At 34.5% G+C, this 13,332-nt stretch overlaps 1 protein-coding gene across 1 annotated transcript; it reads right to left on the reverse strand.

Moving 5' to 3' along the window:
- Window positions 1-451: 451 nt before the first annotated feature.
- On the reverse strand, window positions 452-12,639 carry LOC108336137 (chaperone protein dnaJ 13). The gene is made up of 13 exons (XM_017572492.2): window positions 12,248-12,639; window positions 11,885-12,171; window positions 11,322-11,519; window positions 11,115-11,229; window positions 10,041-10,127; window positions 9,769-9,857; window positions 8,329-8,413; window positions 4,761-4,814; window positions 4,145-4,225; window positions 2,882-2,959; window positions 1,854-2,093; window positions 932-1,039; window positions 452-846 (listed from the first exon to the last, which is right to left on the reverse strand). The coding sequence occupies exons 1-13, from the start codon at window positions 12,389-12,391 to the stop codon at window positions 790-792; spliced, it is 1,623 nt and encodes a 540-aa protein (XP_017427981.1). The 5' UTR covers window positions 12,392-12,639; the 3' UTR covers window positions 452-789.
- Between the last annotated feature and the right edge of the window lie 693 nt (window positions 12,640-13,332).

Genomic DNA, 13,332 nt, shown 5'->3' on the forward strand with positions numbered 1-13,332 from the left:
AATCATGATATGTTACATTTTCCACACCCTAATTATACTACAGTGATAATACACCACCTAACAGCACAAAAACATGAAAACACGTCCAATTTATTAAATAAACTCAAGCTTAAAGTTAGCTTATTTGAAATTTCAAATACAAGTACACAAGTTAGCTTGTTTGATATTTCAAATACAAGTACACGTAAAAACTCGTTATTACTAATTTTGTTAAACATTGTCATTCTTTTAATTGCAATAACTACAACCAAACTTCATTTTTTTATATTATTAGATAGGGTATTAAATCTTTAATTAATCGTAGTCAATTGGAAGTTGCATGAAACAGCCATCACAGATAATTAGCGCCTTGGCAGGTACAAGTGAACAAAATTGTTTCGGCGCTAAATTTTGTTCCCATATAAAGTGTATTATTACTATAATGACAACTTGATTGTATTATCATCACACAAACTCCTAATTTTGTTCCCATATGTCATTGCCATATAAAGTAGCCTTAGAAGCTTTATGTGAATGGGTAACGAATCAACAATAAAAGGATTATGACAAACCAACCAAAATTGGTATCCACCAGCAGCAGAGTTGTCCTTATTTCATACATTTTGGGGGTAGTAATTATGAGAAAAAGAAAAGATTTAAAAAATAATCGACGGTACCACTGGCCCAAAAATTGTAAAAGGTACCTCTTCTATTTCCATCTGACAGTGTAATATTCTAGACCTGAAACATGTAAAACAGGCAAAACTGCAAAAAGTTACAATGGAATATTGATGTGTTAATGATAACCCTTTATATCCTGTGGCTGCCCTTAGGGATTTGTAATTCTTCATAATCACCAACCCAAACCTGTTTCAAATTTTGAATTAGCCCTTGGATCAACCAGATGCGAAAGTTTTATAACAATTTTAAATCGTAACAAGCAACTTGTAACCTTGAATTGATTGCCAGCATAAACGTACTCTACATACAACTCTTTAGGTCTTCCTGGACATGGATCACAAAAACCCATAATTCCTGATTTTTTCACACCTTCATGAAGCTGCATCAACAAATAGGACATTCATCATCTAATTAAAAAAGGAAACAGTCTCGATAAGTAAACCGTGCATTTATTGAAAAGACTTATTTTGGTGAAGCCACTGTCTTCAACTGTGCGATATTAATTTATGAAAACTTCAGCTATGTAAGACTGTTCTCGAGTCACAGTATAATTGCACAATTTTTTTAATTTAAAAAAAAGGGAAATTTCTTAATCAGTGATGGCTAAATCAATATTGAACATTAAACACATAAATCGGTTGCGTCTTTCAGCTTGTTTGTAAATTGAATTTATAGATTAAGTTTTGAATGAAGTTCTCCCTCGCTTGACCTTCCAACTAGGTTTCTGCAGCTTCCATTGACTAAGAGGGAAGGGTACACTGTTGATTAATCGTCTAAGATTCCAGAGTTATTTTAATACATATATAATTATAGCACTGTGTCCATTAGGTCAATTGAGAAGACAAAAGAATCAATGAGATGTAAAGGGCGATGGTTAGTAAAGCGGGTGGTTAGTGTAGTTAGAGAGATTTCCTTGACGGTTTAAGGACCAGTTATCCTTGAACCCTGAGACTCTTTAATGTAAAACTCAAGGTTTAGATTTTCGGTTCTAATTATTAAAGAGAAACATATCACCCTATCACTTAATTTCTAGTACTGTTCGACCAAAGATGCATGCTGTATCTCATCCTTATCCCATATTTACTGCAAATTTATATTAATATGGATAAGTTGGCAGAGACAAAAATTTGTTAGACCTCGCAAGCTAACTATAATAATTTTGTTAGAACTTGCACCAAGAAAAGGAAGCATACCTTGAGTTGGCCAGAATCATTAACAAGAAAATTCAGAGGTATCGTAACATCAATGACATCAGAAGTTGATTCAAAACTTGTTTCACTAGATGACTTTAAGTTGCTCAAAACTATCTGATTTCCATATAGTGCTCTCGTAATAACCAGTCCACCTGTTTCTAATTGCCTGTTTCTTTTCCTATTAGCCACATTTTGTTGTAATTTCTGTGCTTTCTCTGCTGCAGCCCATGCTTCCTTAACCTGCATAGGGAGGAGAGATGATTAACGAAGATATTCAACAGACTTCATTAGAAATGTTGACATGTACCTCCAAAGACAATCTCATTCTATGAATTAAAACTTTACTACGTATGGACATTTTACATGAGGAAATGAGGAAGATTGTGAATATGATATTTGAAAATAACTACTGAGAACTACAAGAAAGCACATGGATAAATAGAATCCTAACTCCACGGGTATTTTGGACTAGTGTGACATTTGGGTATGAACTATGAAATAAATGCAGAAAACGAGTTGGATCACACTTGGATATTAAACAGAACCACTATATTGGATCCCCAGTCACATGGCAAGCATGGGATAATAGAGAAATGCAGGGATTCTAGGCATCTTATGTTCAAGTTACAAGTATATCTTACATAACAATGTCAAAAGGATGATAATTGCAAGTTGCAACCATCTAGGAATCCACATCAAATTGTTAAAAATCATAAAGGATTCTCCATAATCAATGGTTAAACAAACTAATCTTCAGACATCACAATGGGCAGTTTCAAGTTCAACCCTTGGGTGCAGCATAGATTATTAGAGTGAGAGTGGGTTGAGGAGCCCTCATACAGACACACAAAAGTATCGTACATTGACAAGAATCGGATCTGGCAAGAGAACATGTGATCATTCTTATCACACGGTAAATAAATTATACAATGTTTGACATGAGGAGAGTAACAGTTGCAAGTAAGAAACAAAGATTTGCAGAAATAATAGAAGTCAATATCTGCTTTAGGCACATTGATCACCCGTACCTGAGCAGAACTTTCCTTCTCCTCCTCCAGAGCCTTCTGCTTACTCCTTCTAAGGTAATAAGGTTTAATAAGAAACTTCTGCAAACACAACACAAATATTACTACAAAAGATGAAGGAAATATCACCTAACTGTTCAATAAATCAAACAACTGTTACATTTATCTGAATGATAAATATTATTTCCATAGTTTTTCTGGTTAAAAAAACAAAAATTATTTTCATGTTACACCAATGATTTCAATAAATTAAATATGTACCACATTATTTATTTATTTAAAACGAGTTAAAACAGTCGACCTTGCGGAGCCATTAGTATTGTGCTAGCTATAAAGTGCGGACACAGCTCTTCAATAGTGTGTCCCCATGTTTGGCATTGAGATGTGTATGGCACATGTAAAACACTCCTTTGAAGTGTCAAATTAAACAATTTTAATGAGGGCAGATATGGCTTGATCGTAACACTTTTTTAAGGACTAAATTTTTCTTTTGGAAGTTGGAAAGTGAAAGTAGTTGCTCTTCATTTGTTCAGTGTTTGTGCTTTATTTCAAAATTAAAGAATTTATCTATTTTTTTACAATAGTTGTATTTAGTTATCTGCTTTTTGACACTCTCAGAATTTTTTTTTCTATTAAAAGTATATACAATAATGATGTTCCCAATTCTCTTTCACCAAAAGAACAATGCCAAGAACCAGAAATCAAATTCTAGAGACTTTGAAAGTTTACTTCGATTTAGTCTATGGTCCTGTTGTTTTTAATTCATGTTTGCTGTTTCATGCTCTGACTTTTTATGCACGTATATTATTATTTTGTCCACCATGGCTTCCACCACAGTCCACCATCCCACCCACTATTTGTACACGGCGGTTTTTGGCTCACTGCCATGGCTACCATCCACTACTTGTGATAACACCTCACTACTACAACTAGCTCATATCCATTGATGAAGCTGATTTTGTACATTATTTTATTTATAGTTTTGTACATATGATGACCCTACACCATATAATGATGGCTTTATTTGAAATCATGGCAAAGGGGGAAATCCAAAGGAGTTAGAAATCATGGCACAGGGGGAAATCCAAAGGAGTTAGAATTATTCAGATTGAGAGGAAAGCATATCACCACCACGAATTTTTTTCCTCTTCACTGGCATAATAAAAAAAATTGTGTGCAGATATTTATGGTTAAAGGTGAGGAGTCTTCATAAAAATAAAATGGCAGGGAAGCACTTTGATAGATGTAAAGTTAGATAGAATTCACCTTTAGACAAAAGTAAAGAGATGCAGGAATGAAAAATGCTCCAGTAGCAAACACAGGGTTAAGATGCCTTGTCAGCAAAATCTGCAAGTAAAAGCCCATATATTACAAAGAAGTCAAACAAACTATTTTAAATTGCAATGATACTTGTTTTTAACAAAAGATATATTATCTAAAGTTACTGAAGAAGAACATGTTGCTCAGGTCAATCGCAAACCAAGGATTAGAGGCATTTAAAATCTAAATAAAACAAAAGTCCAGCTCAAAGCCATGTAATACGACCAATATAAAAAATGCAAGACTTTTTAAAGACAAACTTATGTTAATAAAAAGGGTTGTGCATGTTACCCAAATGAACAAAGTATGTGAATGTTTGGTTCAGTTCGTCGCTTCATTTTAGAAGAATTATTGCATTTACTTGTCCGCTTTCTAAGATAACTTAAAAAATTAAGTGATTATTTCTCTAAAACCATCTGAAGCAATATTGCGCAAGCTTGTGACTTACTAAGTCTAAGAAGGTAAGTATAAACTACTTTATACAAAGTATATCTAAATATAGGTCAAAGTCTGAAATTTACTTCGTATATATAGCAAAACATGTAAAGAACTAAGTGCTTACTGGAAGAATTATCTTCTGACCCCCACGATAGAGTTCAAATTTCCAGGAAATACCCTGAAAAGGTTAGAAAATAATATAAGCCACCTTATACAACAGATAATGACAAAGTGGGACAGAGGAGGATTCGCAAAACATTAAACTTCAAGTACAAGGAAAAATTACGAAGGAAAGTAAATTTTCGGAACAATCCAAATATCCAAAAATAAATTTTATGGTACTTGGGCATTCCAAAATAGCACCTGTACTTAATAGGTACAATTGTTACATATCCCAATACTAACTCAAATCAGTCCATGCATAATGCCCAATTTTAATTGGTTGGTTTATTACTAAATGAACTAAAGCCTGATTTCCTTCAAAATTTGTGCCGTCTTTGGATTGTTCAAATTAGAACTTTTTAAAACATTATATTATGTTCAAAGTGTTTACTTCACTGTTTACGTTTTTTTTGGGGGGGTAACTGCACATATTTTGCAAACTACTATATTACATGTTTAGGCTCGTGTGTAGATGAGAATATGGTGGCCAACCTTGAAGCTGGTGAAAGACTAAGACACTAAATTTGCATGATTATTTTTCTTTGTTTTAGTTGATAAATTGATGTGTTTGCTGCTTTGGTTATGAAGCTTGATGATCTAATCACCAATTACGAATATGATTTTAATTTTAGGAATTTTTAATTATTTTTCAGTATATCTATATATGAATATATTAATATTAATACTATACATTCTGTAACATAAATCCACTTAGACATCGAATTAGGTATCATCGCACTGTTCACTCTTTGCTATAGTGTTTGTAGATGGCCGGGATCCTCTATTATTGACAACTTGTTACGATCTAAGGTAGGGGTAATAATAAGGGTTGGAAAGTATATGAGCAGAAAGAATGTTTAGTATAAGAGTAAATAAATATAGTATAAGTTAATTAGAGTAAATAAATATATATTTAGGGAAATATTCAATATAAGATATTTATAATTAAGGATATATGCTAGAATAATATACGGAGAGATATTTATATTAAATATAGGAATATTTATATTAAATATTAAATATAAGGATATTTATATTAAATGCAGATATATTCTAGAGGAATATTTAATAAGAGATGGGCGGGAATTAATTAATATAAATAAGGTTAGAGTCCAGGGTTAAAGGGGAGGCTTTTGATTATTGAGTTTTGTGACAGACATTATTGTCTTGTGAGGGAGGTTATGCTCTCAAAGTAATTGAAGGAGGTTATGCTCCCAATTATTGTTTATCCTTGTTTATTCAGATATTACCATCAATAAAAGAGATTCATTCATCCAATATTATTCGTTTATTGTTCTATTCCGTGTGAGAGAGAGTGAAAGGTTGTATTTGGCTAGTTTACGTACTCAGGTACGTAACAATTGGTCCGACCTGCCGGATCATCATGGAGGGAAGAGTGAATGTCATTGAAGGAAGATTGGAGGTCATAGAAATCTCCATGGGAGGACTGGAGGCAGCAGTCCAGGAACTGGTGAAGGTGATGGGAGAGCGAGGTCGACGACATGAGGGAAATCCTGATGGAAGTCAGGGGTCTGTCAACGGGAGAAGGAATGAGGAGGACGAGAGAGATTGCAGCAGGCTAGATGGTGGACACCGAGAGGAGCAACCGTATTGGAGGAGAAGGGTAGACTTACCCATCTTCGAAGGAAGGGATCCTTTGAATTGGATCAATAGAGCAGACAAATTCTTTGAGCTACAAGGAGTGTCGGAGGAAGAAAAGTTGCGCCTAGCCTATATCAGCATGGAGGGAATCGCGGGACACTGGTTCAGATTCTGGAGGGAGAAGGCCAGGAACCGTTCGTGGCCAGGATTAAAGGAGTCAATGGTGATCCGTTTTGGAGGAAGAAACCGGGGAACCATCTTTGAGAGACTGGCGGCCTGTAAACAATCAGGAACCGTGGAAGAATACATCCAAGAATTTGAAGTCTTGGTCGGCCAAACAGAAACAATGCCCGACGCACAGCTGATGGGGTACTTTATGGCAGGATTGCAGGAGGGGATCCGTAATCAACTCAGATTACTTGATCCACGGGAGTTGATGGACGTTATGAGACTGGCAAAGGACGTGGAAGAGTTCCAAGGGGGCGTGAAGGCTGGAAGTGGAAGTGTGATCAAGAATCAATCTGGAGAAAAACCGAACGGGGTGGATACGCGACTGGAGCTCAGTGGTCCGAACCAAGGTCGAACGGTAACTGCCGTGGAGAGCCGAGCAGACATCACGGAGAATGCGGAGACCGGACGAAAGGAAAGAAACGTGAGGGATCTACCTTATGAGGAATATGAAAAACGTAGGAAGGAAGGAAGGTGCTTTAGATGCGGCGAGCGGTTCAGTCCTGCGCACCGTTGTCCGGACAAGAGTTTGAGAGTCCTGATATATGCAGAGGACGACGAAGAATTTCCACCACCCAAACCTCCAGACTTGAATTGATGAGAAGCCATGAGATCAAGCTCCCCAATCCAACCTTGGGGACAAGGTTGTTTTGCAGCGAGGAGTAATGTTACGATCTAAGGTAGGGGTAATAATAAGGGTTGGAAAGTATATGAGCAGAAAGAATATTTAGTATAAGAGTAAATAAATATAGTATAAGTTAATTAGAGTAAATAAATATATATTTAGGGAAATATTCAATATAAGATATTTATAATTAAGGATATATGCTAGAATAATATACGGAGAGATATTTATATTAAATATAGGGATATTTATATTAAATATTAAATATAAGGATATTTATATTAAATGCAGATATATTCTAGAGGAATATTTAATAAGAGATGGGCGGGAATTAATTAATATAAATAAGGTTAGAGTCCAGGGTTAAAGGGGAGGCTTTTGATTATTGAGTTTTGTGACAGACATTATTGTCTTGTGAGGGAGGTTATGCTCTCAAAGTAATTGAAGGAGGTTATGCTCCCAATTATTGTTTATCCTTGTTTATTCAGATATTACCATCAATAAAAGAGATTCATTCATCCAATATTATTCGTTTATTGTTCTATTCCGTGTGAGAGAGAGTGAAAGGTTGTATTTGGCTAGTTTACGTACTCAGGTACGTAACAAAGTACGTAACACAACTACTATGATGAGATCATTCCCGTACTTTCACCTAACAGTTGAAAAGTTTTGGGATAGTTGGTTTATGATGATACCATTGGTTGGTTTAGTTGGTTTATGATGAACTACTACTCCTTGACATGCTCATTCTTCTAAATAAAGAGAAAAAAACTTGAAAGTAAGCACAGGCTAGTTAGAGTTGAATCCACGCTTCAAACCAAGAGAATGTTGCAGAAGGGTACGTTTTGAAGGTATATAAGCCATAAGAACACAAAAAAATGTTCATTTACCTTTTGCCTAAAAGTTCAAACTTTTGGAATAATTGGTTGTGTCAAGAAGAAAATTAATTTTATATGGTAGTAATTAAAACAAGTTTTCATCCTAATGCCTAGCCCAAATTATTAATCACGGGGAAAATAAAAGATCCAAGATATAAACAACTTGAGTAACAACGAAAATTTGGTAACTATATTACCTGAATTCCTATTACATACAACCACCGTACTGAGCTGAACTTGGATAACTTCCTACCACCACCAACTTCAATCTCGAGGGAAGAACTATAAGAACAAATAGCTTAGTTTCAAAACCTCGCAAACAAATTAAGACATTGACTATCAATGGGTAACTGAATATATGGATGATAATTATTCCGGTGATTATGCATAATCAGCATTAGTAGTCATAAAATAGTATAGGTTCAGTTAAAATTAGCCTTATAAGAGTTTCTACTCACCCTTTTTTTACATAAAAAAGGAATATTAATTCAATTTCACATAAAGAAATTGTGGAACCAATAGTACATCCATAATACTACTCCCTTGTTTCAAAAAACCAACTGTAACAGGTGTGTGTAAACTTAGTTCTAACAATTCATTTCTAATCACGATAAAAATTTCTTTGAGAACGCATGTGTGAGATGCCATTGCCAGACAAGAAAATAGATCCCAAACACGTAAAACAATAAAACATATGTGATCACTGCAGGACCGAGAAACTTCATTTGTTATCCAGAGCTAAAGGGGACTTAAACAAGCATGTATTCAGAAATCTGAACTAACTTCCAAATCAATTTTGAACAAGAAAGACACAATTCAAAAATCTATGGAACCAAGCCTTTTCCGTACAAGGACAGTGGGATTGAAATGATGGTCCAACCAACACAATTGAGATCTATCAAACAAAACAAATAAATAAATAAATCCACACACATATTTAGATTACGATCAATTTTATGGCTTCTTTTAATGTGTTTGTGGTCTTCCTCTACACTTTTCTAGTTTCAAACGCATTAAAAGATGATATAATCAGTCACAGATACTACTACTATATTATATAATCCTAAAACCAAAACGATCGTTGTAAATTACACACTAGAGTAAGAATTTAAAAGAACCCAATTCTCATTTAGCGGTGGCCCGCAGAAATGAGTCCACAACAAAGGTTTACAATTTCTAGTCCCATCTTAAATATAACTAAACTAGGAATTCTCTCCATCCAATCAGTAAAATTTATACTCGAGCAAGAAAAGATATAATACAGGAGTAATTCAGAAGAGAAAAGGGATGTTATGCGATACACAGTTGGTTCATTAATTTAATATATAAGCTATGAAGCTAAACTAAATTCTCAAAAAATTCATAGTGAGTATTGGCAACATTTTCATCCTTTTAGAAGATGCTCATCAAGACAGTAAAGAAGCAAAGGAAATATTGATACAAAGTGTTGGGTTCTGAGTCAGGATTTGAATCTGCACAATGTGTGTAATCAAATATTAACTTGAGATACAACTACAGAAACATTTCCCCGACAACATCACATGAAAATGTGAGCATTTAGTAACCAAAATCAAAACCAGAAGCAGGAAGATAACACCCTGACTAAATTTACATGTAATAAGATTTTGTAAACCTACCTCCCAACTCTTCCCGCAATGCAACCAAGAGATTTACGAGAAAAACGATGTGTACAATGAACTGCTGCTTCAAACAAACCTGTGCCAAACTAAAAGAGTTGAGAAAGAGTTAATTCAGAATGGGAAAAGATGGATATAATAGTCCTATAAAAAATGCCAATATCCAAGGCACTGTTTAAAGATTGAAGGGCAAGACCTGTCAACTTTTTTCTAATTTTTGGGTATAGAACAATGGATTGTGAAAGCGGGAAATTAAGGTAAGATAGAAGTACCTTTAATTCTCCAGAGGCAGACCTTCTCTCATCTTTCTTTTGCCACCCAACAGCTATAGATGATTGCTGTCCCAAATTAAGCTCTATCTATAACACAGACGAGAAGAAAGATGATCAAATATAGATGATTTTCCAAAAAAAAAAAAAAATTCACCAATTCAGTGCTGCAAAATGGTCTTAAAGTCTAACTTAACCACATAAAATTGACTTGTAAAGTAATAATTTACCAAGTTTTATAAGATCTATTTAAGTCATACATATAGTTTCTGTAGGATTAAACCACCCCCCTTGAAGTTGCAATTAAGGAAATTCCTAAAGCGACCACATTTCAGGCTACTTTTCAAGACTCCTGCAGACTCTCAGAACTAACAACCTGATGTGAGGTAGATGCTGGTAGACCCAACAATGAATCTAACATAGAAACCAATACCATCTTAGAAATTAATCTTAGGATCTAACTATATCTCATAAAACCAGTTTGAAAGGTCAAGATTGATCATAACCTGTATTTAAACTATATCTCTAATCGATGTAGAAATAAAACACCAGCCTTGAGATTGCAATTAAGGCAAACACCAAAAGACAGACCGAATTTAAGACAGGCTAGGAATGAATGCAATTAAAGCTAAGTTTTACCACAACACTACACTACAGATTTGGATATCTAGAAGTACCAAAGAAATAACTGCTTTATGAATCCATAGAACAAATTAAAAAACAAAGTGTCCCCACCAATAACATACAGATCATTCATCTGTTCCTCAGGTTTTGAAAAATCAAATGATGATAAATCGGTTAAGTGTACAGTATAGTGTTGCATTTCCAAAAGAATGTATGACACTTACTGACTCTCCTGACATCAACAAATCTGAATTCTAGTTAAAAAGTATTCGATATAAAAGTAAACGCTATACAAATTTTAATCTAATACTTGACTAGCTGATCAATATATGTTGACACTGTGTTATGTACAATCATATATCTCAGCTCCCTGTCACGTTTGCATCCATGTGCACTAGCTACCGTGCCATTGAAGAGAAAAGAGTTTGAGGTAGAGACTACAGAGTATCATACATGTCCACTTGCTGTTTCTGACAGTTGGCGGGTCCACAAATTTGAAAGATTCAATGAACCATCTCTCAAAGACATTGCTACGCCCATTGTTGCTGTTGAGTGTGATGACAAATTACTGGAATATGAATCGCGAGAAACATACAAAGGGTCACTAAAATGGGTAAAGCAGCGCAATTCAAATTGATCTACATAATGCAAATTACCAACCGAGTTGTTTGCACGCCAATTAGTGCACGCAAACCAACTGAAGCCACAAACTCTACTGACGAATCTTTTGAAAGTTGATGCCTAAATAGAGCATTCGCAGCTCCACCGCCTTCACCTCCGTTCACTGCTAAATTACCACCAATTGTAAAAGCATTGCGCTTGGATAAGTGAGACTGGATTTCACTTGTCATAGCCATTCTGATGCTCATAAATGTAATAAAAGACAAGCAATCAGATAAAAAAAAACAGAGAGTAACCAAACATACAGATTGCATTATGAAACTAATATTTAATTGTCGGGACTCAGGAAAGGCTTGTATATAAAATCAAGAAACTAAGGTGTAATGTCCTTCAGAACGCTCCACTTTCTGTCCACCATTGCTTACATTGAGTCTCAGCATCATTCAAGCCATTTCTATATCAAGGCATTAGCAATATACGATTAAAAAATACAATAAGCATCTCATTTTCCAAATTGAACTGTTAGCACTAGAGTTGTTCAACGTCCACATTCAGATTTATATAAAAAAAAGGGGAGGAAACTATGATGAACAGAGGAATACCCTATGACGAGGCCATCACCGTCTAAATAGCGCGGCAAAGACATATTGGCTATAATTGTACCAGAAGGTAGAAAATGCGCCGCCAATTTTTCCCTTTCCTTCATCCTCTTTAATCTCTCTAGCTCTGCCTTGATCACTTCAGCTCCATTGAGCGTTGAACCAAGCTCCAAACCAGAAGTCAAACCTTCCATTCCATAGATATCATATATTTGTCTCTTATGTGGATCTGACAGAATCTCGTAAGCTTCACGTATGCGTTGAAAGTTCTCCGTGGCAATATCCTTCATCTGATAGAAGAGAACAAAACGAGTGAAGAAAGTACAAACGAGAAGGAATTAGCATGGGACAGAGAAGAAGGCTTACGTGAGGAGCTTGGTACTTATCGGGGTGATAAGCTTGCGCCCATTGACGATATGCTCTGCGGATTTCTTCATCGGAAGCATCCGGAGACAAGTTGAGAAGTGCATAGAGTTCTCTGTTGTCTTGTGATTCATTCCGCTCCGCCATTGCGGTGCCTAGTAGGGGGGATTTTGGAACCCCTAGAGGCTAGGGTTTTGCAAAGAATCGAACGAACTGACTCACTGAGTTTGGGAATGAAAGGGTTTAGCGTTTAAGGGTTTTTGGCTTACGTCACAGATGGTCCAAATCCATCAATCGCCAACCGTGGACTCAGTGGAATGGCAGAATCCCCTTAAGGTGTTACTGTTAACTAGTCTTCGCGAGGTCACGCCTCAATATTCTTTCTTTGTGTAAAGTTAAAACACATAAATAAACCAGGAGCCACCTTCCATTCAGTATTTCCTTCGAGTTTTTTTTTCTTTTTTCTGTAGTTATGCTTAAATATTGGAAACAAAACTTATTTTAATTATGATATTGTGATCATTAGTTGTTAAAAAAATGTATTTGTGGTCCTACAGTAAGTATGTTGGGATAGCATATTTAGAGTTACTCAGTGTATTTGAGTTATTATTTGCTTTATAATATGATTTTGTTTTTAAAAATGATTTTACAAATTAAAAAATATGTATTTAAATTATTTTTAACTCAATTTTTTAAAAATATATAAAATTATCTAGTATATTAGAACAGCATATTTTGATCTCTTAAGTTCGATGAAGTAAAAAGAAAAATTATATTTAAATCATTCATAACTAATGAAAACTTATGTATTTGCGTATATATATATTTTTTTATGATAACAAAAAAATGATAAAATTATAACTATAAAAATAAATATAGTTAATTTTATTATGAATAACTTTTATTTATTTTATATTTAATTTATATTTATATAATTTTAAAAATGATTAAATTAAAAAATGATTACATAAAAAAAATTATAATAAAATCACATAAAATATAAAATTAAAGAAAAGAAAAGTGAACAAATAATAGTTTCTTTTATATATAAGTATAGACGTGAAGTTATAAACGATATAAAATTATTG

This window comes from Vigna angularis, chromosome 10 (assembly GCF_016808095.1).
Source record: "Vigna angularis cultivar LongXiaoDou No.4 chromosome 10, ASM1680809v1, whole genome shotgun sequence".
In the NCBI taxonomy this organism is placed as follows: Eukaryota; Viridiplantae; Streptophyta; class Magnoliopsida; order Fabales; family Fabaceae; genus Vigna; species Vigna angularis.